Source organism: Phalacrocorax carbo, chromosome 11 (assembly GCF_963921805.1).
Source record: "Phalacrocorax carbo chromosome 11, bPhaCar2.1, whole genome shotgun sequence".
NCBI classification, from domain to species: Eukaryota; Metazoa; Chordata; class Aves; order Suliformes; family Phalacrocoracidae; genus Phalacrocorax; species Phalacrocorax carbo.
In genome coordinates, this window is record NC_087523.1 from 6,960,533 (window position 1) to 6,984,509 (window position 23,977).

Here is a 23,977-nt window from a genome sequence, read left to right on the forward strand (position 1 = left end):
CTTTTGATTTAATTGAACAATCCATGATAAAGTGGAAGAAATGCAGCTGAACTGAAGCTCTTCACATGACTGGAGTCCTTTTTTCACTATGCATCGAATTAATTTGAGAGTTTTGCATTAAAAATAATCATAACATTAATGTTAGGAAGAATATTTTCAGGAATAGAAGAAGCCAGAAGGACTCTGTTGAGTAGTATTTAAAATGTGTACCCTTACTTGTATGTAAATTTAGCTGTGTTAATTATTAAGAGATGTTAATTGGATAATCGCTTTGCCCGTCAAATCTAATAAAGGTTGGAATAAGTTGTTGAAAATTTGTGTAGAAACCCTATACTTAGTAAATGATTAACTTATTAGAAGAGACCGATTAACTTAATATTCAGCTGATAAGTAAATGAAAATTATGATTGAATTTTCATTTAGATGAAATGCTAAAATCAATTATATATTCACAGTAGTTATTGGAACTGTTTTTGAAGTTATATCCTGGGATCAAAAAAGGCAACACAAGAAAAGTTTGCATTGATGTTGAAGTAGAACAAGAAAAATGGATTAACTGAATCAGTTGTATAACATTAAAAAAAGCTAGGCAAAATGTTGTCTGATTTTTAAATGTAAAACTTGTGGTTAAGAGTTATTATTTTTGTGTCATGGGAACAGCTGCAACTTCAGTAAGGATACTTGCTTTCAATTTTGGTGCCAGTAGAAGAGTTTAAAGATTAGAAAGGCATAAATCTCATCTGTGCTATGAAGCGTGAGTACCAACCTTTTCCTGTCAACTCAGGGGGCAGGCTAAGAAAATACGATCGTTTGCAGCGTCGGTGGTATTTAGACTCAGAAAACTTTACTCGCTTTTCTGTACCACTAACTGTGACTTTTGAAGACAAGTTAACAAGACTATTACCCCTTTTTAAAAGATCATCCCACAATGATGTAGTGCCAATTTTAGTTAATAACTCTTTAGTAAACAAACAAAACAAGTGACTGGAACTGACTAAAGAATTCCCTTTCTAGTTGTGTTCTAGAAAAGTGGAGGGGGTTTTTGTGGCTTTCTAGCGAATGCAAAACTTCCTTCAGCTGCGAAGAACTGAGTTATCAGTAGTTTCATTGTTAATGGAAGGGAATAGTTTTCACTGACTAGTTGTAGACACCTGCAGATTCTGGACCCTTTTTACTGTATTAGCAGGATTATCTATCCTGAACAGTCCTCGCCAGCAGGTAGCAAGTTTATTGGACCTGCATTGGTTTAGAGTAATTCAGTCATTTTAAATTAATTTGTTTGCCACTTGTTTTGCCTCATTGTAATTTCTAAAGCTGTTGAAGAATTAATCTTTCTAGAATACTGCTAGGTAAAAAAAAGGCAACTGTTTTACAGGTAAGAGGCTGAGTAAGTTGTCTGAGTTAGTTGACAAATTTGTATTATAGGAATGTCAGCTTTTTTCCCTAGGAAGTGAGGCAAATTTAATTGTGCTCTTTGCCTCTTTTTCCAATAACCTTTGATCCTAGTTTTAATACAGGGCTTGAGAATTGAATAATGATAATAAAGAATAGAGAACTGAATAAAGAACTTGATTAGGTGGAGAATTCAGACAGGGATGTTTATGAAAGCCCAGAAAGGGAAATAATGACATGCTCACAGTTAGCTGGAAAAAAAAATACCCATCTTCTTGCTTCTTTAACTGTTTGTGGTGAAAGCTAATGCTTGCTGTTACATGCACCTATTTAATGTATTATTTCTTAAATGCCTTTGACACTAATATGTAGCCCTATAAATAATTTGACCTTTTTCTTAGTGAATATAATGCACCTCACCTATTTTCAGAAGATTCCTCGAAGTTCAGTGTGATTATCAGCCACTGAACATGTGTATTTAGAAACATGAATATGAAACAGAAACTGGGGCAGGGTAGGGGAGGAGGAGGTAAAATAGCATTTCTGATTATCTGCTATTGATACATAAAGAGCATAATGTATATAGAAATGTTTTGAATTCTAAGGGAACAACCCACTTGAAATAGCTCTTACGAAATTGTCAAGATACTTTTTAAATACTTTGCAGATCAGCAAATGAAATGAAAACTTACTACTGGTTTGGTAGTCAACTAACTTGCAAAAAAAAAAAAAAAAAGTTCCATGACACTTCACAGCATTAAAAAAAGGGGAGAAAGTACAAATCGGCTGTTGTAAAGGATTAGTCTTCACAAGTGTTTAAGTCACACTGTTCTTTTGGCTAATACATGTTTTGTTGCACTCTGTCTTCAAGATCTAAAGCTTTGGACAACTTCTGTGCAATTTTGAGTAAAATCAGTAATTGGAGATTGTCCTACAAAAGCTAAAGGAAATTATGCGATTACTTTTAATTTCCATCTACTGCAGCTCAATGAAGGTAGAACCTTTCAAGGCAGATGTTTTCAGTATGATATTTCTGAAATACAGAATGATTAGAAGAATAATATTTCGAGACTGTATGATGTTGGCTTATAGAGACTCACAGAGAAATTTGTGACAATGGAGATGTTTAAAAAAAAGATTGCAAGTTATGCTGAAATGCTTCTTTTCTGATCCTTTCCTTTTCCTTGTTGCAGTCTGGTCATATGAATTGTTTGGGACCATCTGAAGTGTCTTCATATTTATTTCCATTTTAGTATTAATTCATCATTATTCCGGCCACCCAAGTCTTTCCTGTGAAAATTATTGCTGCTGCTTCTGGTCTGTGCTAGATAACACCAGTAGAACAATCACGGTTCCTCAAGGAGCCACAGTAATGCTTTGGGCAACAGGGACATGAGCACATAAAAATTTTTGTGTTTTGATAGCCAAGATCTGTGATTTGTCACATAACAAAGCTTTTCTTTCAGGGGACAAAGTGCTTCAGGAACACCACTGATAGTGAATACATTGGGGGAGAAATCTTTCTGTATTCTGCTAATTAAAATTAGGAGTTAGATTTGGAAGGTAATCATTCTTGCATTTAAATGAAAATTTTTAAGTGGATTAAAAATTTTCAGTGCATACTTTTCTCTTAAATTTAAATATCTCATGTGAATTACAGTCCGCTGCTAAGTAGGGGGAAATATTACCGATCACTTGTGCAAAATATGAAAGACATGGATGTATTTTAGTAGCTAGTCTAATAAGATTGGTTTTGGGGATTTAAACTATTGTGGATACTTTTCACTAACTCTGTCATTTACTATGTTACTATGCTGTGATTTCTAACCTCCCATCTTTTTATCAGGTTAGGAAGGAATGAGTCCTATACTACCTTTTGCAAAGTGCCTGAAACATAAAGGCAATAATATCCTGGGCAGTAGTTTTACAAAATTTGTTTAAAAGGACAGAAAGAAAAGAGATTAAAAAGCAAGCAGTATGCTGCCTACAAAATACGGCGTCATGGGATCAGAACTGAAAGAGTGTACCAGAAGTGTATCCTTACTTTAGAGTCTCTAGGTATATTGGCTTTTATGTAAAACTTACTGTTACGAGATTCAGCCAAAACCTCTTTATCCACCTCCCAAATCTGGTTATTCTTTGGGGTACACGGATTGGGACTCTTTGATGGCATGAACTTGAAAAGTCTTAGGATCAAATATATAACATAGTGTATCTAAAATACCTTTAAGTTCATTTGGTAACTATCAATACTAGTAGGGTTTGTATTATTTATTTTACAACTCTCTATGAGTGTAGATAATAACTGAAAAAAAAACCATTTTAGGTTTCATTTTAATTAAAAACTGCAAAAATAACCACCTTGTTAGATGTAGCACTGGCATCATCTGTAAATATCACAATTAACATCTCATATCAGTACAATGGCAGAAAATATTTTATTAACAATAGTACTAATTTGACCTGGCTTTATATAAATATCTGACCAGTGAAGCTGGATCTCCTGTGCCAGAAACTTACTTGGATATTCCCATATCCTTCCACATGGGTCCCTAAGAATTCATCATCTCTCTCCCCTCTTGCTGTCCCAGGGACCAAGAGCAAGTTGAGAGCTATGTGTCAGCTCAGTAGCAGAGCCGAAAAATGGGAAGTATAATTCTTTAGCTTAAACAGACTGAAGCGTAGCTGTTTGCATTTGTGCTGGTATTGGCACGCACGCTTGAGAGGTGGTTGTACCATTTCTGAAGGAAGGAAAACTGAGAAGCTTAGTTTTCGGAAATTGGTAAATATCAGAGTTCAGGAGTAACTTTTCTGGAGATGTGATGAAATGTTTGCCACATGTACCTTCAGGCTGATTTTCAGTTCTTGTTAACTGGTGGAATTGGCTTGCATTTCCTTTGCTGGGCAGCTGGGTTTTGGCAGTGGGCATTTATTGCCAGTGAGTTCGGAATTCAGAAGTTAAATGATTTCGTAACACAAAGCACTCTCTTATTTTCAATATGTTGCTTCACTGAATTTTTCAGACAAAGTGTATGGTTTGGTGAAAAATTCTTGTGGGCAGGTACAGGTTCCTGGAAATACAAGATAGGCAATGAAAACATACAGACATTGTAGTCTTGCTGGCTGCGTGATACTGGTTTTTAATGTAAGCTATTTTGCATAAACAAGCTTTTGGGTTTTTATGTTCTGATTTAATGTTTCTTATTTTATAGATGAGTTCTGTGAAAATGTTGCAGTCACGTCTCAACGGGATCCTTTTCAGGCTTATGTTTGAAGAACACGTAAACAATATCAAACCTGACATTATGGCGGTTACACTAGCTTGTGAAGAGGTGAAGAAGAGTGAAAGCTTTAGCAAGCTTTTGGAGTTAGTGCTCTTCCTTGGAAACTACATGAACTCTGGCTCCAGAAATGCACAGTCTCTTGGTTTTAACATCAGTTTTCTTTGCAAGGTAAGATGAACCTATAAAACTTCTAAGTGCAAATTCATGGTTGACACATGAGAAAGTACCCTAAATAGGGAAAAACATTCAATCAGTGACTGCACCTCTGGTTTTAACAACGGATAGGCAAATACAGAGTAAACATTTCTAGGATGGCCCCCTGCTATAGCTGTCTTTCTCAGTGCAATGGCAATTCAAGGCAGTTGTTTAATTTTAAGTCTGTTCCGAGTCTTTCTGGAATATACAAGTAGAATAGCGTTTTTGATCTGAAACTATCATCTTGTCAATAGACTATACGTAGTTCTCTGAATATGGTAAATAGCTTTAGCTACCCATCTTTCTTCCCCTCTTCAACCCAGCTGTCTCTCAAGCATTGTCACAGAAATAAGTATTTGGGATCAAAGATGGACATTTTTATCTTAGGTTTAACTTCAGTTGTGGTGGCAAAACATGGGATGCAATGAGAACTTCAAAATCTGTAGCAGTCAGAATTTAATGTGCCGTGCTTGTTTATATGGTAGAATGTGTGAGAGACATTGATCTGGGCTTGACCATCTCAGCTAGTAAAGTACCTTTGAAAGTATCTTTAAAATAGAGTTGCAACATTTGTAAACAGATTTTTTTTAAAAAAAGCATAAATCTCGCAGAGGTATTTTTCGGTTATTTTTTTTCTGTCTAATCAGAGGGTCCAGCTTTCAAGTCCCTTTTTTGGGCACCATGAGAAAATCTGATGTGTATGGTAAGGAGATTTAACCTTGGGGGAGGAAATAAGGTTTCAAATACACAGCAAGTCTGATTTGACATACTTCAGTAGAGGAAGACCAGGCTTGCTGTAGTTTAATACAAAGATGTTGCTAACTTCTGGTAAAATAAAAGCCATCACCTGAGAAATACTTACATTTTTTAATAGCTTTTTTAGAGAGAGGCCAAGTTGAAGAAGTTTTTTCATAAATTTAGTGCAGTGTTTTGTTTTCAGTAGTTGTGGAATCTAAAGGGAAATCAATGTTTTAAGTAGAAAACTACTTGTTAATGAGGGGGAGGGGAAATGATGACTGTGCACGAATGGTACTCTAGCACAGCAATGGTATGAGAAGGTATTCTTGCACTCCAGGTGATAGATTTATGAATTGCTGTCAATGCAAATCCCACAGATGTTGACACAGCTAATGTAGATTGACTAATCCTGCAAATTGTTCTCTACTGAACTGAAAAATTTGTGAAGCACAGCTGTCTGTGCTTACAGCTAAATTCCATTTAAAATAACTGAGACAAAAATCTATGACTATTTAATTCAGCCTTGCCCTCAGAAACAAAATCTATGTTAACTTTTTTTTGTTTTCAAGATAGATATTTCTGAGGGACGTGTTCTTCCCCCACCCTGCCCCTTGAGATTAGAGAAAATGCTTAAACATTCTCCCTAATAACATCTTGACTGTGCTTTTGCATTTAGGTACTAGGTATATGCTGTTACAAGGTGATGTCTAAAATTAAAATAATCACTAAGACAGTGATGGTTTTTGGAGCAATAAAGAAGGTCTCACCAACATCTAGACATGAAATTGTACCATGAACAGCTCTACATATTGACTAAACCTTGTGAATCATCACTTATAAGTTCAAAATTCAGAACACGTAACTTTAATGGAAATGTAGGTAAATTTCTCTGGACAGAGTGACATGTGCATTTCCTGCAATTTAAATTTGTTTTTTATTACTCAAGTTAAAAGATACTTTCTGCTATTTAAAGCCCTGGTTTCATTGCTTTATGTATTTGCCATTCTGATTTGAATTAGATTAGTATAATAATGTCCTTTTGCAAGAGGTTTTTTTTCTTTCCAAATAGTTTTATACCCGTACTTATGCTTTAATATCACATTTAAAGAAGAATATTTCTACTCCACTGATGTTTAATTTTATAAATAAGAAGTGCTTACACAGTATTTGCAGTGGATTTTTTTTCAATTACTGTTAAGAATCCAAATTTATATTTGGGTAGCAACTCTTTTTATGCGTTGATTATTTTCAACTAATAATTGCATTTGGTTTCTTTGTTTAATAGCTTTCAAATTATGCCCTCCCATTTTCCACCCAAAATAGTAAGATGGCTTTATTGGCTTTGTGTTATTAACTAAGAATACGTTCTGACAGGCCTCTGTTAACTGTTGATAATAGTACAAAATATTAAACTGGATCAGGTGGCAATACCTTTTGTCAGCACCAGGTTTAGTATCTGTCTACAGCTGCTTACCAGCTTTCTTGCGTTATCTAAACAGTCTCAAAATTTAGGATTGTTGGTTAATAATTGGCCTTCACTGTGAAAATGAAAACTTCTGCAGTGTAAGCAGGGCAGGGTGAGTGTATTGTTCTGTTTACTGAAATCTTGCTCTGCATTAAACTTTCTAATTTCTATTTCTTGGCTGAAGAAAGCAATAAGAGAAGTAAGTGGCATCTAACAGCAAGAACAACTCAGCATTCTGTTTGCCAGTGTCATATGGCTCATACGTTTCTGGTCTGTGGGACACCTGGGTGCTACTAAATTTTCAAGGCTGTGGGAACACTGAAAGATTTTGGATTTTTTTAAAAAATTTGTTTCATATTTTTTTGTGTGGGTGGTGGAAATTTGAGAAGGCACTATTACCATATGAGAGGTCTTCTGTGAATAATTTTCAAGTGTCTTTATATCTTCTCCCAGAGAACGTATTTCAGTCCTCAGGCTTTTTGAGAGGAATTTGGGAGCCTTTATTTTGCATTTTGCATGGAGTAAAGCATAAAGATTACTAACTTTAATAGTTTGTGAAACATTTTGTGCACGGTTTGGTTTTTATGTATGGAACCATGATGAGCACAATAGGACGTTACAATTTAGAAGTCACCCATCCACAACCTCAGGTACATTGTTAGATTAGGAGTCAGATATAATGTGCCAAAGAAACCTTGTCCTAATTTTTTGTGGTGTTTGCTATAAAACCTGCTTTTTTTTTTTTTTTTAAAAGCAACTTCAGAATGAGGACAAGAATTTCTTACCAGTTTTAAAAGTTACTTGAGTAAAGTAAGAACTGCTACAATAGAAATTTTAAAATCAAACAAGACCACTTGGCTTCATGTTTTAAAATGTTGGCCATTTCTTTGTCTAATTTTTTGGACTTTTTTTGGCGACTCTCACTGTAAGCTACTTGATGGGAAAAAGTAAGATATAAGTTAAACAACAGTATTACACTCTGAATATTGTTCTGAAAGGACGTCAGCTGTTACGTGAACAGAATTTATAGTAAATCTAGCTGACCTGACTCATGTTAGTTTTTAGCTATTCTTTACTATATGTTGATGTTATGCCTAAAGACAAAGATATAAGTCTCAGAAACAATAACCAGAAAACATATTAGGATAAGCAGAATTGAACACTGGATATTTGATCAATGGTTTTTAACGGCATGATGTTTGTCAGTTTTTAGTTTGTGGCGTGTTTTTTTTTCCTTTGTTAGACCAGTGACTTACACTGTCTTTAAGGCCAGGGGACTTTCCTGGTCATTACAAGAAAGCTTTTAATTGTTTTTAAATATTTTTTTGAGCCACCTGTCAGCAAGGTAGCACACACGTGTCTGTGTAGACATTTCTATGTGCAGAATATACATAGAAAGCAGAATTGTTTTAATGATGAGGTATCTGAATGTGATAAATTCACTTTTCAATAAAACCTGATTTCTGTATTGATTTTTTTTTTTGTTGTTGTCCATGAACAATCTTAAAATTAATTGCCTGTGTAGTAGATGTAGTACTTACGTTACATGATCTGAAAAAGAAAAGAAAAAAGGCAGGTATTGATCTGGGATAAATGCTTTTGTAAACTAAATGTTCTTAAAACAGAGCTGGTCATTTCATACATAGAAATCTGTTATCGTGTAACAGCTTTTATTAAAACATGATAAAGAAAAGAAAGCGTGAATTCAAACCTGCCTGGTCACAGCTATCAAGCTAATGCCTGTACAGTAATTGCAAATCCTTAAAAACAGATTATCTTTCTGGATGCTATATTGTGGTGTATGATGTTATTGAAGAGAGAAGTGATTCGTAAACAAATCATTTGGCAGAAGACAGAGAATTTTGTTCAAATAAGGGAGATCAACATTGCAATTCATGCTCTGTATCAAGGCTGGCAAGCGGTAGCAGCTACTCTGATATATGCAGTAGAGCATTCACGATTGCCTCAGTGTTAAGTGCTCTGTGAAAATATAAATAAGGCAGGAAAAGTAGTAAAGTTCAGAGAGGCTGCTGTAGTAATTGACTAAAGGTAAATCTTTTTACCAGTTGTTGCTTTTGATTGATGTGTACCAGTCAGTGATCCAACTGCTGTCCTGAACCCCTGTTGCAGCAGTTACTGTCTTTTATCAAGGGCAGGAGAACCTTCATAGTTCTGTAAAGTTATGCTAGACAGAAATTTAATTCCAAGAACAGAGGTTTGCTTTTGGTTTAGGCATATGTGGGGTACAACTTCTGTTCTTTTTGTGGTGAATTAATGTAAAGACTAACAGGAAGCATCCCTCTTTTTATAAAGCTTTTGTAGTATTCTAGCTGCATCAATGTTTATTTTATGTAATGAGTAATATGTTACTACTTGTTTGTATGCAAATAGTACAAGACAAGCTGTTTATCTAGTTCAAGTATTACTGGCTAGTGTACTTTTACTAATTGTCTACCAGCCCCTTTTCTGTTAGGGTGGAAAAGATTCCTAGGATATGAGAAGTGATATAAACTCATAAAAATCGATAGAAAACTTTTTTTTATAGCTATAATATTCCTGTGTCACTCTAGTGGTAGTTAAAACATGCATTTTTCCTTACGTCACTTTTAACCCTCACACCTGAAAACTTAATCTGAAAGTATCTGTTAAAAAAGAGAAAATTCGGGAAGTGGGTGATGGTGTGATTTGCGTGTTTTAAATGCTTTACCAAGATCCTATGTGTAAATGAGATTTTTGTTATGTTGATGTTATTTCTGAGCTACAGACCTAAACATCGTACTCTGTATATTACTTTGAGTGGGTGTGCCGTGAATATTATGCTCTGTGTATATTAGTCTTTAACCCTTTCCCAAGCAATGAATCTGATAGTGTTGACCACTCAAATTGATGCTCCAACATTCAGCACGAAGCTGCTTTCTGAAGCCTACACTGATATACTGACCCTGTTTTTTTTTCTACTGAATGTGTTATTCCCAAATTCTGTCTAACTGATAAAAAAAAGTCCATAGAATCAGAACCAGTATTTGAAAATTTTACACTGCAGTGTTAGTGTCTTTTTAAAAAAATAAATAAATTTGGAAAACCCTAAGTCAGTGATGTGCACTGTTAATATTTTGCAAATGCCATATATACAGACACTGCTCTGTATAAGCTTCTATGTTCCAGTGTGTTAACACTGCTAAAGATGTAGGAGTAAAGGAATTACGCGTATTCCAAATGGTGAATTCTGTTACTGTTGGTTTTGTTGGTTTACCATGTCTCTGGGAACTATTATGACATCTCTAATATGGTGATGCTCTGACAATTAAAAGGATGAGAATACAGAGGGTGTTAAGCAAAAACATTTGAAAGGCAGGGATTTTTAGGACTCTCAAACTTGTGTCCCAGCGCATATTAGGCGGGAAGCAAAATCCTTCTTTTAACCCACTTTATTTGGTTTTGGTTTAACATACCTAGGTCACTAGCAAGGGAATTCTGGCTACTTCTAAAGATGCAACCCTTTGTAGAGTCCTCCTTTTCCTTTGCACTGGCCTATGTCCATGCGTACCTACAGTCACGAGGCTGGAATGCTTCATAGGACTGTGACATGGATGGCATTTTCCCTTTTTTGCTCACATACAAAGCCATAATATCACTTGGAATTTAGAACCCATAGAATATTTCATTGAAGTATGTGTTTCTGATTGAATTGTCTGTTAAGATGCATTTAAGAGCCACCGTATTTAAAAATAAAAATAAATTCTAATCACTATTTACTGTAAACCTTAGCTTCAGATATCACCTGTGAAAGTAACGAGTAGAAGTGCAAAGAAGGTGAAAAAAATATTGTTTTTTTCTCTTCATGTTTTTTTTCTCTTCATGTTTTTCTCTTATTTCTGCTGACCGAAATAAGACATTTCTTTAGTTCAGAAGCCATTGACTAATCATCGGCTGCCTGAGGGTTTTTTTTTTTAATAGTAGTCTTTTGATGAGAAATTAGATACTTAGTCTTGATTTTCTGTTTATTAACACTTTAATGTAACAGAGGCTCCAACTGTATTTTGTTTGTGAGTCTAGCATCTTAAATTTGCCCTTTTCCAGAGCTCTTGCTTGTAAAAGGATAGTTTAGCTTTATGCTGAAGGAAAATAATAGCATTGTAAAGTTGGTTCTGTATTTGACACAGTGATGTGCTGCATGCTAAGTCCTGCTGCAAAGGTGTTGTCTTGAAAGCGGGAAGCAACCCTGCAGAAAATGTGGAATCTGTCCTAATGGAAAGAGAAGGTTCGGTAGCGTGCCCTGGCAGCAGTGAGGGCTGCAGCATCCTGGGCTTTATTGGTAGGGGTGTAGTCAGGAGATCATGGGAAGTGACTTTTTTTTGCTCTTAACTCAGAATTTGCTGGGTTGCGTATGGTCATAGTGTTCAATGTGCTTATGTTCAAAATAGGTTCAAAAAATCTTTTTTGTTGATGAACTTGAGTGGAGGACCACCAGGGTGCTCAGGGGCTGGAGCGCTATCCAGCCCAGAGAAACAAGGCTTTGGGGGGATCTGTAGCACCAAACAGGTATTGTAAAGGTGGAGCCAAGCCTGTTAGCAAAGTGTACAGCAAAAGAACGACAGACAGGGATCATAAATTGAAACTAGAGACACTTTAACTGGATATGAGTAAACCAAAATTCACTCCCTTAAGAGATTACTTTTTAATTCAAAATACCCAGGGTTGTCTTTTCCATAAAATAAAAAACGTTAAATTCTACCCAAGAATAAAAAGAGAGGAAACAAAAAATTTACCCTGAATACAAATGTACTCTGAATACAGAGAATGTAGACAGCTATGCTGTTAGCATTCTAGTCACTATCTTTCCTTTCTATTATTAGTTTTAAGTATCTGCTAAACAACACTCAAGAAACACCTATCTTACTTAGCGTCTCATTATATTAGTAGGCTTAGAAGTTTATTTTTAAAGGATGTATATTGATTCTGAAGATCAGAGCTCAGTGTTACTCATTGTGTCACAGCTATTGAAAATATGGATGAGGGTATCTGAGATGAGTTTCTGGATTGGGCCAAAGAAGTGAATTTGACGCAGTTGTTTACAATGTGAATGACTGTTTACTACAGGTTTTGAACAAGTCAGCAGGTGCTAATATTTACTCTTCTTAATATGATGTTACTGTTGGTGACAAAACATGTTTCAGTTGTAATCTGAAGGCAAAGTAAGTTTGTCCATTTAGGGAAAAAAAAAAAAAGCTTTATCTACTTGATGATGTCAGAGAGATCAAAGACTGCAAATCCTACAGTTCTTGTTCACAGACAAATTGAAATGCAATTTCTTTTTTACCATGCAGATGTTTAGCCACTAAATCTATGATATTTTTTTTTTTTTTCAAGTTGGTAAAACTTCTGTGTACATAACACATTAAAACCTTTTAACTGCTACCATTACTGAGCATTGTTTAGTCTTTAATCACCGAATCGGTATGAATTAAATTGCATTCTTAATTGCCTAAATACCTTATATTTTTAAAAGCCTGTTTTTTGACTGCACTCATTTATTCTTAACAGGGTAATCCTTAAAGCTGAAAGGCCTGTATTAAATTGAACATCGATGGCAAGCCTGTCATGAGGATTATAGAATTAGAACTTCTAGTGATTTAGAGAATGAGAAAACAAATAGGAGATTTTACACACACATTTATGTATTCTTATTAAATAAATCCTTGATTTGATTTGCTCTCTATGTTGTAGCTTACTTCTGTATAAGAACTATACTAGATGAGTTAGTAAAATGCGGTTAAAAAAATCTTTATAGATAACTTCTAATACTAACTATCTATAAATTCTTGCATACATCTCCTGTCTCTATTACCTTTGTCAATAAAGGGTTATCCCTACTTCCACTGAATCTTCAATCAACTCATACATTCATTCTTTATGTCTGCATAAAAATGGAGAAACTAAATTTGGACTTAAATTTGTTTTCTCATTCTCTTAAGTTCATGATGTTCTGTTGCATACAAACATGCGCTCTGCCATGGGATTTAGCCACAATTATCTATGTTTACTTGGAAATTTGCCACTAGCCCTGTATTTTAACAATTACTTTGGAATTATTTTTTTAAAATAATAAACTGATTCTATCAGTTAATGCACTTAGGTTAATGGAGAACAGAGGGTCTTATCACCTCCAAGAAGACTAGTTTATTTCAGACCACTAAAAATTGCCTTTCCAGTTGGGGGGATAGTGAAAACATGCAATTAGCTGTTTCTCCACACTGTGCACAATTTTCATGCAGCTTTTCGTAAATAAAACTGGACATATTGAATTTCCTTTACTGGCAGTCAGGATTACCTTTGCTTTTCTATTGTCATTTTGTATTCCAATAAAGTGGGGTGCATTTATTTCATGTGTCTATACAATTTGTCTGAAAGTCTTTAGAATAAAGCAGTATGCTTCAGCTTTAGCTTCAATAAAACTTGTGGATTTACAACAAGGAGTTTCTTTACCTTGACTGGTAAAAGAGCAAATTGTGACTTTTAGCACGCTGTCCAGTTGTGCAGCATTTTAACGGGATCCCTTTAGAAGTCTCACAGTGAGAGACCTTGAAGGAATGAACTAAATTCTGTTCTGTTTAATCTCTGTTCATAGTGAGCATTCTGAACTGGCGTTGCTAAAATCTCAGAAATTTATTGACACTCGTAAGGTTTTCTTCTCAGCATAATTAATTACCCTTTAAAAATACAGCATAGGGATAGATTCCCTTTGTAGCCTTGAAGGATAAAGAATTGCAGAAATTTTATTTTTAAAATAATTTGTTTCATTTGCAGGCAACCAGTGTAGGTAACTTTTTTCTAATTAGTTTCCATCTGCAATGTTCAATTTATTTAAACATTTTACAAAAAAAAAGGTGATTTTTTTTTTCCTTTTGTTTTTTCCTGTGTTCACTTTTTAGATTCGAGATACTAAGTCATCAGATCAGAAAACAACCCTGTTGCATTTTCTGGCAGAAATCTGTGAGGAGAATTACCGGGACATCTTAAAATTTCCAGATGAATTGCTGCATGTTGAGAGTGCAAGTAAAGGTAAGCGAATAGAGAAACACCCGAAGGTAATAGCTCTTTGCTCTGACATCAAATACTTCAAACATTCTGTTTTAGATTGTAGGATTATGTAACCTGTAAGCATTGATAACCCATGTGGATTTTTTTTTTCTTCTGGTATTAATTGACCTGATGAAAAGTGAGGAGTGGAAAAGCAGTAACCAAGTAACTTTTCTCCTGAAGTACTTACACAACTTCTGATCTGTGATATTTGAAGCAGTGTAATGATGATGCTTAGCTTCCCATTAAGTGTTTGAAGTCTTGTTGCTTGAGAGTGAACACTTGTGTGTGTGCACGCGTACATGCACAGTGTGGTTCTCCTTTTAACAGTTGATTTAACACCTGAGTGGAGAATAACAGATATGCTTTCTAAAGTTCCCAGAGTGTATATGAAATATATAGTTTAATTATACTGTACGGTCAATGGTTAATACTGATTTTATTCTTGGTCAGTCAGCAGGATAGCCCCGGTGAATCTGACAGAAAACCTAATTCATTTGTTGTTGCATATCTTTTAATGTGAAGCACACTGTGCTGCTTGGCGCCCTTCTTGCTTAGCTATGGCAATCGAAGGCTATGTGATAGTGGTTAATAAAGATAATGGAGACTGTTTTATTTTGACTGGCCATTACTGATTCTTCATAAGCTAAGTACTTGGGGGAGCACAAGGATATGAAGGGAAAGAGAGGGGAAAAGAAGTTGGGTACACATTTCAACCAGCTCTATCCAGGTTTTCTCTTGCAAGTTTTTGTCTCCTTTTTGTTAGTGTTAAGTCAGTGTCTTACTCCAGTGCAGTGGTTAGCTGTTAGGTAGATAACTTTTTAAAATTAGACCATCATTTTCTTTGAGTTTCTCATCTTCTATCTTAAATTTTGGTCTAGTGTGAGCAGAACTCTTGTTTCCCTAAGGACTTGGGGAACAGTTCAGCAACCAACCTATATTTGCTATTGTTTCATCTCCAACTTATTCACAGATCTATGTGATTCTTTGTCATGCAATCTTTTGCTGTTTCTCAAACTTCACAAGTACCTTTCCTTGTTTTTTTTCTTCATATAGACTAAATTTTATTTGTATTGATTAAGCGTCTCCATGCTTCACTTCCCTCTTTGCTGATGAATACTTCATCAGTATGAATGCCTATTGACAAAATGGCACTGATCTGCCTCTATCGGCTTGAGGATGGTATTGTGTTTTAAGGCAGTATAGAGACTGAAGAGATAACTTGTGTGTTACCATCTTGAATGCACCATATATATACACGCACGCACACATACACATATATATATAAAAATAAAGGTTTTGGTCTAGTTTTCTTTTTTTCTGGGCATGTTATCAAGTGGTAGAAAACCCTTCTGGAATTTAGATAATTCTTTTTTGGAGGTGATTTTTTTAAAAAAAGGTTTTACATGTTTCTTCATGCATTTCTTGTTAAGTTCTTTACAAAGCCTTATGGTTTACTAGGCACATTAGATGAACTTTTATTAATTTTCTCCTGTGGCTAACACTTTACCTTGCAGCTTTGAGATTTTTATAGTTTGATTTGAAGCCTCTAATGTTCTGTAAGTTGACTTGAGGAATTAAATCAAAGCGGTCAGTAAAGCTTATCTAATCTATAGCATCCAAAAGAGAGAAAGCATATTAATGGGAGCAAAGTCACTAATAATTCTGTTGCTTAGAATATGTGTGATAAAGGTTTTAGTGCAGTTAGATGTGTTTCATTTTGTAAGATGAAAGCTCATTAAGTTTCCTATAAACAGCAGTGACTTCTTATCAGAAGCATAAATTACGGTTCATTTTTAATGACCAAACCTTCCCTTTCAGCCCTTCTTTGTTTTCTGTAACAAAGCAGATTTTGGGCAGAATAAACATGATTTGTGCAACTTGCTTCAACTATTCTCCATGGTAATTCTTTTTTGTTGTTGTTGTTTTTATTTATTTTAAATGTTCCTCTGCTCTGTCCTGTGCGGTCATTTTTTCTGTGTAAGTTCGTTAAGATGCTTTGTGCGGAAGAGAAGATTTTCACTTTCTATTTGCTGTTTGGCTATTTATAAATCGGTGGTTTCAGCAATGGACAGTCAGGTTTATTTTTCCTGTAGGATGCTTGTTTTGGAATAGATTGGCGACACATCTTAGGCCATTGACCTCAGTTAGTTATACATGAAAAAGCAGGAAATCTACCAGCATATGCTATCTCTGTATGAAATTTTCGTAAGGAAATATTAGCAAAACAGGTGAGAGTCTGAGATGTACTTGAGATGTACGCTTCTTTCTTTTTAGGCAGAAGGCAGCCTTGTAGTTTGAACTATACCTAAAATTCAAAATACAAGACTTACCATGTTGAACTTCTTTTACATCTTGGATCCATTTTCTCAGTTCCATGTAAATAAAGTCTTATTTTGCTATAATTTTCATATAAGAATAAAGAACCAGCATCTGAACAATGGATGTATGATTTTTTTTTTCTTTTTAAATAGCAGATAAAGCATAAAACTGGATTTTAATATGAAAAGGTCAATGGGATTAGATGAACTGCCAATGCATGTACTAAAATCTTCAATAATCTGATATTCGGTATAATAAAATATTTTATCTTTTTAAAGATGGAAGATCAACCTAGAGGTTTATGAAAAGCAAAATTAAATTAGGAAACAGTTTTAATTTGGAAAGTATAAGCAAAGGTCAAACTGATAAACTATCACAAGATTATTGGAAAAGCATTCCTTCTTATTGAAGCAGACTGTATGAAAGGAAAACAAATTTTTTAAAAAATGCGGGATTGTGACAAACTGGATTCTTTGATGGAAGTGATATTCATTTACCTTCCCCCAGTCTGCAGTGTTTTCCTCTTGTTCTCCTACAGCTGAAACTATGCAAATCCTATATTCCTATTTCTGTCTTGTTCACTGGTTATCCCAGTTGCTGCTTTTCATGCTATTTGCTCTTACCATTTTATAATCTCTGATTTTATTAAACACTGGACAAATTTCGATCCCTTTCTGCAGGTTCAGTCAAACAAAACATGAATACAAGAACAAGAGGTACCATACTGAAGTCAGATAATAAGTTTGGGATTTCTAGACAAAATCATATTGTAAAAAGAGTAATTCAGAATTCCTTAGAAAAGATACATATTTTTTAACTTGAAACTCCTCTGATGGTCAAGCCTCCCAGAAATCATAAAAAGTAATGTGTAACACGTACAGTTAAAAGAGGAACATCAGCCATGTATTTTATAACAACTTAATTTCAGATTTTAAAAGAGCAGCAGTTATAAATCACAGTTCATGATTTAAACATCGTCCCCGTATTTAAAATGAAACATAACTGTAACTTCATCAGTTGAACATTGTGTGCAGCTCCTCCTAAATGTAACAGTTTTTGGCGTACTGATGTTCCCTGCTTGCTTTGTCTGCCTCGAGTGGGAGTTACTAGGCTGTGTAGAGTCATAGGAAGGTTTGTGAGCCTGTATTGCCCCACTGGCGTTTACTTCAGAAATGAGTGGATGTAGATTGCATAGGTGACTAGTCTGTAGTCGGCCATTGGCTATTCTGTATGTTCTCCTGACATGTTGGACAAGGTAAAGTGATACCTTGTATGTATAGACAGAGCATAGGGTTTGGGGTTAGCTGAGCAGTAACGTAGGAGTCCCAAGAACAGTGAAACTCCAAGCGAAGGGCTGAGCTTAACTGTGAATTTAGTATAGATGATAAAGTCTCTTTCAGAAATCATCAGGGTTTTTCCCAGTGCTTAACGTCTAGAATTCTGTGCCTTATACAAAGGTATACCACTTAAGTTTTTTTTAAAGTATTGTTAAAAGGAACACAGCGTTCTGAATAAAATCAAGTGAAAGATGCCTTGGGGTGGGGTGAATTATGTCTGTGTAGAGAATTGGAAGGTACTAATAACAGGAGCACAGATTTCTTACTCATGTTGACACAAAAAATTTATTTCTTCAATTTGCAAGCATATGGTTCTGACGGTTGAGGCATCGCTCTAGAAAGGACATTAGCAACCAGAAGCGCTGTGGAATGCAAATATGTATATAGTTAATATATACAAATACTGTAAGAAAATAATAATTTTTAAATTCTGAACAGGTACTTCACTGTTATTTAATGCCATAATTTTAGAGTGGGGAAAATATTTTAAAACATTCTGTGCCATTGTTGCCTTACAGTATAGCAATTTAAAACATACTCATAAGTAGTAGTCATTTTTCTGTCAAACAAAAGTTTTATAGTTAGTTGCAGCAGAAGAAACTGTGTTTTTACAGAGAGATCTGCAGTATTTTCCACCTTGCACAGTTTAAATTGCTGAAACAGATTTTGCCCAATCTGGCACATTAGTGGATATAAAATAGACAATGCCTTCTGGTGTGAGAAATTTAGTGCTTGCATCTGTGACTTTTCTCTCCATAATAGAATCTGAAGTTGGCATTTTGCATCATAATCAAAAGTCAATCTTGCACTGTGTAGCGACTTCTGTCATTCTTCTCATTCACATAAACTGCAATAATGAAATGTCAGAAAATCTCTCAATGCGTTTTTCTGAATGCAGTAAATACACAGTTAGGTAGATCAAATACTAGACTTTTTTCTCTAGTGACGCTCCTGTATTTGCATATAGCATTGCCATATTGGTGGTGGCTTATTCATCGTCTCATTAAGAGTTTTTTGACAGACATGTTCTTCTTCATTGACAAGCGTCAGTGAGGAAGACAGGGAAGCAAAAACTTCACAGATAGTTCCAAGGTGCAATTTCTGAAAGAGATCCTGTTGGAGAATCAGTAGGATTCTGGATTGGCTTACACTCTGCCAAATTGCTTACTAAATTTTCCCCGTCTGTGAAGATTCTGAAGATTTATTTGCTGTCTTTGTTGCTATCTTCTAATATGTAATAAATGGTATGCAGAACTACCATGGTAGTTCTGAATTCTGAAGCTACATTTTGAAGCTACAATTTTGATTCTACATTAAACACAGTTGCTCTGTGTGGCATGCGTTTTAAGGATCCACTTCTCTCCCTGAAGTGTAAATATGAAGGGCAAAATTAAAGAATGGTTCAAATGACTCTCACGGCCTGTTGCTTATTAAATGAATTAAAATATTTAAGAATTTCTGACTGTAGTTAAACCAATTCAGATTTGAAGACTGCTTTGAATGCTTTCTCAAATTATGAAATGTATTTTGAATTCCTTAATACCAGCCGCTAGAGAGAGGTGAAAGCTACAAAACGGCACCTACTTCCTTTTTTATTTTTTCCCTCTCCTTATGTGTTCTTGAATTTGCACTTTAATTGAAGCAAGAAGGGTTGTTAAATGCTCTGGAAGCATGGCTTGCACTTCAGTTAATTGGAAAGACCAAACTCTTGTTACAAGTTGAGAGCCTGAAGAGACATCTGTTCGATGGAGTCGCTCAACACCTTCTCTAGTGACTTTTAGTAACAACAGATAAGTTGCGTTACAAAAGCTTGGCTCCTTCTCTTTCTTTGTCTTCCTTAATTTCTGCGATTCTTGCACATGTGCATCCCTGGAAAAAGTGTGCCGTAGTGGCTTCACAATGAGTTACAGCATGTGTCTGTCAGCTTGATATACAAGCCAAGCGAAGTTGGACTATGGAGAAATAGTGGCAGCTTTTGAAACAAACACAGAAGGATGTAGCATGTTCAGTTAACGCTTCCAAATCCAGAGGCAATGAATAGAACATAACATTCCAGTCGCTTCTTCCCCTTGTCTCACTTGCAGTTTGCCGTATGCCTTTGACAGGAAGTTTTGCTTCAGTATGCTCATTTAATAGATGCTGATTTTGTAATTATAAGCTCTGTTTCCAAAATTAACTCACCTTCTGAGATCTTGAAAGTCATTTGAAAATAAATTAATGTCAGAAGAAGGTGAGTTTCTGGAGTGCTCTGGAGCAGATGTCTATATTGCTGGGAGAACGCTACGGAGCGCAGTTCTCACCAACCACCTCTAAGACTTCTGGTTATGTTTCTGAAATTGGGACATCTGTTTTCTAAAAGATTGGTTTTTGTAATGTGGTAAGTCAGTTCACCTTCAAATAAAGGCTTACATTCTACACGTACTGTTGTTTACAGCTTACTCAGTGGGGCAAACCTGAGAAGTTAGGTGAAAAGGATGGTATTGACCAGAGAGTTCAGACAAGGTAGGAGGGTGGCATGCACAGAATTTATGCAGGTCACAAAAACAGGCATAACACATGTCAGGATTCAACCAGAAGGTATCTTACGGGCTCAGAGAGGTTTTTTCTTTTTCAGAAAACTGGTCTTTTTGCTGCCAATTAATTTGACCTTAAGAAGAAAATAATTTTGAGTCAGTAATGAGTTGAATAATATGACCTGTCCAAAGCAAGTGAGAGATTTCATGTTCTGATATGTTACTTAGGAGATCACAGAATCGCAGGTTGGAAGGGACCTCAGCGATCAATGACTTTGCGCTGTGCTGTGCTTTAGAAAGGAGTTTTTAACAACTGGTTCGTGTCCATAGTGGTAGTGGTAATGCATTTTGGGCTCCTAAGCACTGTTTGTCCTTTATTATTGATTCTTAATGTCTAAATGTGTTATGTGCATTGGAATTACTCTTTTATTCCTAACACATGTACGTAGACACATAACTGCTGGAACTGAGACAAGCAGATGCATTCCCTAAACCAGAGTACAGCTCTGTACATATGTTGATATTAAACATAAGCTACCTACAGAAACATCTCTTGTGGTTCTGTGGACATACTGAGTGTTTCAGGATTATAAGCACTGTCTAATTCCCTCAGCTCCAGCGGAGAGAAGACAACATGCTGCTTATAACGTTTCTGGTTTTAGGCCTAATGGGCCATATTTGTTTGGTTGGGTATTTTTTTTTCCTCCCCACTATCTCACTTGTCAAGGCAGGCTTCTTAATGGCATTTGCACTTCAGTGCGTGTAATATATAAATTAAATTTCCTCACTTTAGATGGCTGTTATTGTTGTTCTGAGAAGCTGGAAATCTGTTCATAGTTTGTAACCAGAATTTGGTTTTTATAACTTTTTAGCTTGTGTGGTATAGTTTTTTCCAGATGTGTGTTTAATGTCTGTCATCCTTTTCTTAAATTGTATCAGATATAGCTGTTTTCCTTCTGTGATAAGACATATGAAGACATATACATTTGTAAACATTTGTATTGTGATGACTTTAGGTCTTGATCACAGTTGAGATTGTTACCCTTTATTGGTCTGGTGGAGTCCTTTTCTTTTCATTTTTTCTTCTTTTTTTTTTCCCTCCCATAGGGATGGGCAAGTTTTCTTCCTTTCTCTCCGTAGATGGAGAACAATATTGCACTCTAGAGCTTCTGCACTTATATGTCTCATTAAACGTCACCTTGGACTGAAAGACAATTAGTGTCTTAGACTGAATCTCTCATTAAACTCTAAAGCCGAGAGGTACTTGGGACTCGACTTGTTACAAGGTGGTGCTGTTATTGCTTCACCTCTGCTTGCAAATGTACAGGACAATAGAATCCATGCACAATTGCTTTATCTTGGGTTAACTAAGGTAATGCTTTTACTGTAGAAGTCTGAAATGATAAAGCATAGCTGTGTCATTGCCTTTCTTCACTGTTCTATATTACTGCTGTGAGAAAGGCAACTAAAATGCAGAGACCCTGCTGGTGAGTGAAGCTTTTGCATGCAAATTAGAGGTACAAATGCACAGCTATGTGTGCAATGTATCTGCTAAAACTTCTGTTTTTAAAGCTTTTTCAAAGTACATGTTTTCATTTAGAGTACATTGTCATAATATATAAACAAAACATTACCATTTGGGCAGAATTGGTGTTTTTCCTAAACTTCAAAAGATTCAGGGGAAAATGTGTGGAAGATTCAGAGGAAAAAAGTGTGTAATGTGTGATGTATTGAGTGTTAAGCATAAGTAGTCTGTTTACCTTTTTTTTGGAAGAGGATGGTGATGTGTCCTAGCTAGTTAGGATACTCTCTAGAATTTTCCCTTTGATCCCAAGGTGTTTAAACATTCACTCCTAAAGAGTTTCTAACCTTTCTTTTGAGCTTGTGAACTTAATAAGAATTTCTTTTGCCATATTTGGGGTTCTGCTTTGAAATATAAACACAGTTGGCCTAAGAATATACTTTTCAATACTACTCCTTCTGCCTAAATTCTGTTAAAAACACATGATTTTATCTGGAAAGAGGAGTGTTTGCTTGTTATCAGTAATAGGCTTGGTTGGGTGTCATCTTAAGGGTTTGTCTCATCCCACCTGTCTTGACTGTTAATCTAGTTTCTTCTCCAGAACTTAAAATTATTAAGTACAGTGTCCTTCCTTGGAAAAATATTTCAATATAGAGTTATTTTTACTGGTGAGGTTTGTTCTGTCTATCACACTAGCATGTAGTGAAGAGCTGGTTTCTGATAAAGGAAATAATGCATGTGGTATCTACTTCCCCCCCCCCCCCCGTCTCTAGTTTTGAGGTAGAATTATGACCAAAGCCATATCTGTACCATGCTTTCCAGAATCATTCTTCTAATGCTGGATTTACCTTTTTAGCACAATGGTTAATCTGTATATCAAAGTGCGACATGATTGATCATAGTTTCTGTCCTGTAGTTAGTATAGCTGTTAAGAAGGATTTCTGGTATGAATAGTGACATGCTAATTGTGTGAGAAATAATACATTAAAGGGAGCTGTGCTGCTTTCAAGTCTGGAAGCTGTTCAGCTGTGAGGATTCAAGTATGGGTTGTTTTGTTTGATACAGGCATACTGTGGCGTTCGTCACAGATAAAGGTATAGATGCGTGTATGTGTGTTTGTATTTATATGTGTGTATACATACATGCCTGTGAGAGATACGTGTGGTGTGATGGTACGTACACCTGTATCACACAAAAATATGTATTTAAATGTATACATATGTAAGCCTGTGAGAGAGATTTATCACAGTTTATGTACATATATACACATTCACACTGTGGTACTCTGAATTCTCAAGTAGGCTGTCGCAGCACTGTTAACCGAACTTGAAGAGAACATTTATTCTCTTAATAAATATAAACTTACTTAATCGTATGAATTGAGCAATCAATGATTGCAATTCCTGCAGATTATGTACTTGCTCACCCATTTCCCCTCAAAGTGTTTTTCAGACTTTTGTGAAAGACTATTTCCAACTGCCCTCAGGCAATAAGAATTAGATCATTTAGTATGCTCAGAATGTAGTTATGGCATAAATAACTGTCTAGCCTTACAAATCCACTAGTTCCTTTGCTTCGTATAGACTTGCCTTTGCTTACTGAAGTAATTTATTTCATTGGCCCTCGCTTTAGAGTCCTCACTAAACGTGGCCGTGGCCGTTCCTGTTTTACATCATGATCAGAGACCCTTTGAATTCACTGTGCAAGAGACACTGCACCTAATCAAAGTGTATCATTCCACCCCTTGTTATAGGGGATGGCTCTTAGTCTGACGCAATCTTCTTTTGGAAAGGATTAGTCTGTCCTTTGGTACTATTACTGTATTACTGTAAATATAAAATGCTTAGCTTGACTGTGGGGACTAGCTAGCATTTGACATTAACATGAGATTAACTGCTTGTAGCATTTTTCTAGGACTAAAGTGGTCTACCAGAGATTCACTAAGCCTTCCTTAGCATGCAGTCTATGCAACTGCTTTCTCCAAAATAAGTGGATGGGATTTCCACCACCCCTCTCCAGAGAGGTATATAACATAGGGGAAAATAGGAAAGTGAATAAAAAAATATCACCTTTCATGTCAAAATGACATTGTGCCTCCTCTTCTATGACTATGAATTTCTATCATAAAT

General features: G+C 35.6%; 1 protein-coding gene across 4 annotated transcripts in view; it reads left to right on the forward strand.

Moving 5' to 3' along the window:
* Positions 1-23,977, forward strand: part of DIAPH2 (diaphanous related formin 2) — a 254,044-nt gene that overhangs the window by 99,416 nt on the left and 130,651 nt on the right. For all 4 annotated transcript variants that reach the window (XM_064462901.1, XM_064462898.1, XM_064462899.1 and 1 more), the window contains 2 exons: positions 4,605-4,844; positions 14,007-14,136. In XM_064462901.1, coding sequence (XP_064318971.1) covers positions 4,605-4,844; positions 14,007-14,136 — 370 coding nt within the window. The remainder of the gene's footprint in view (positions 1-4,604; positions 4,845-14,006; positions 14,137-23,977) is intronic.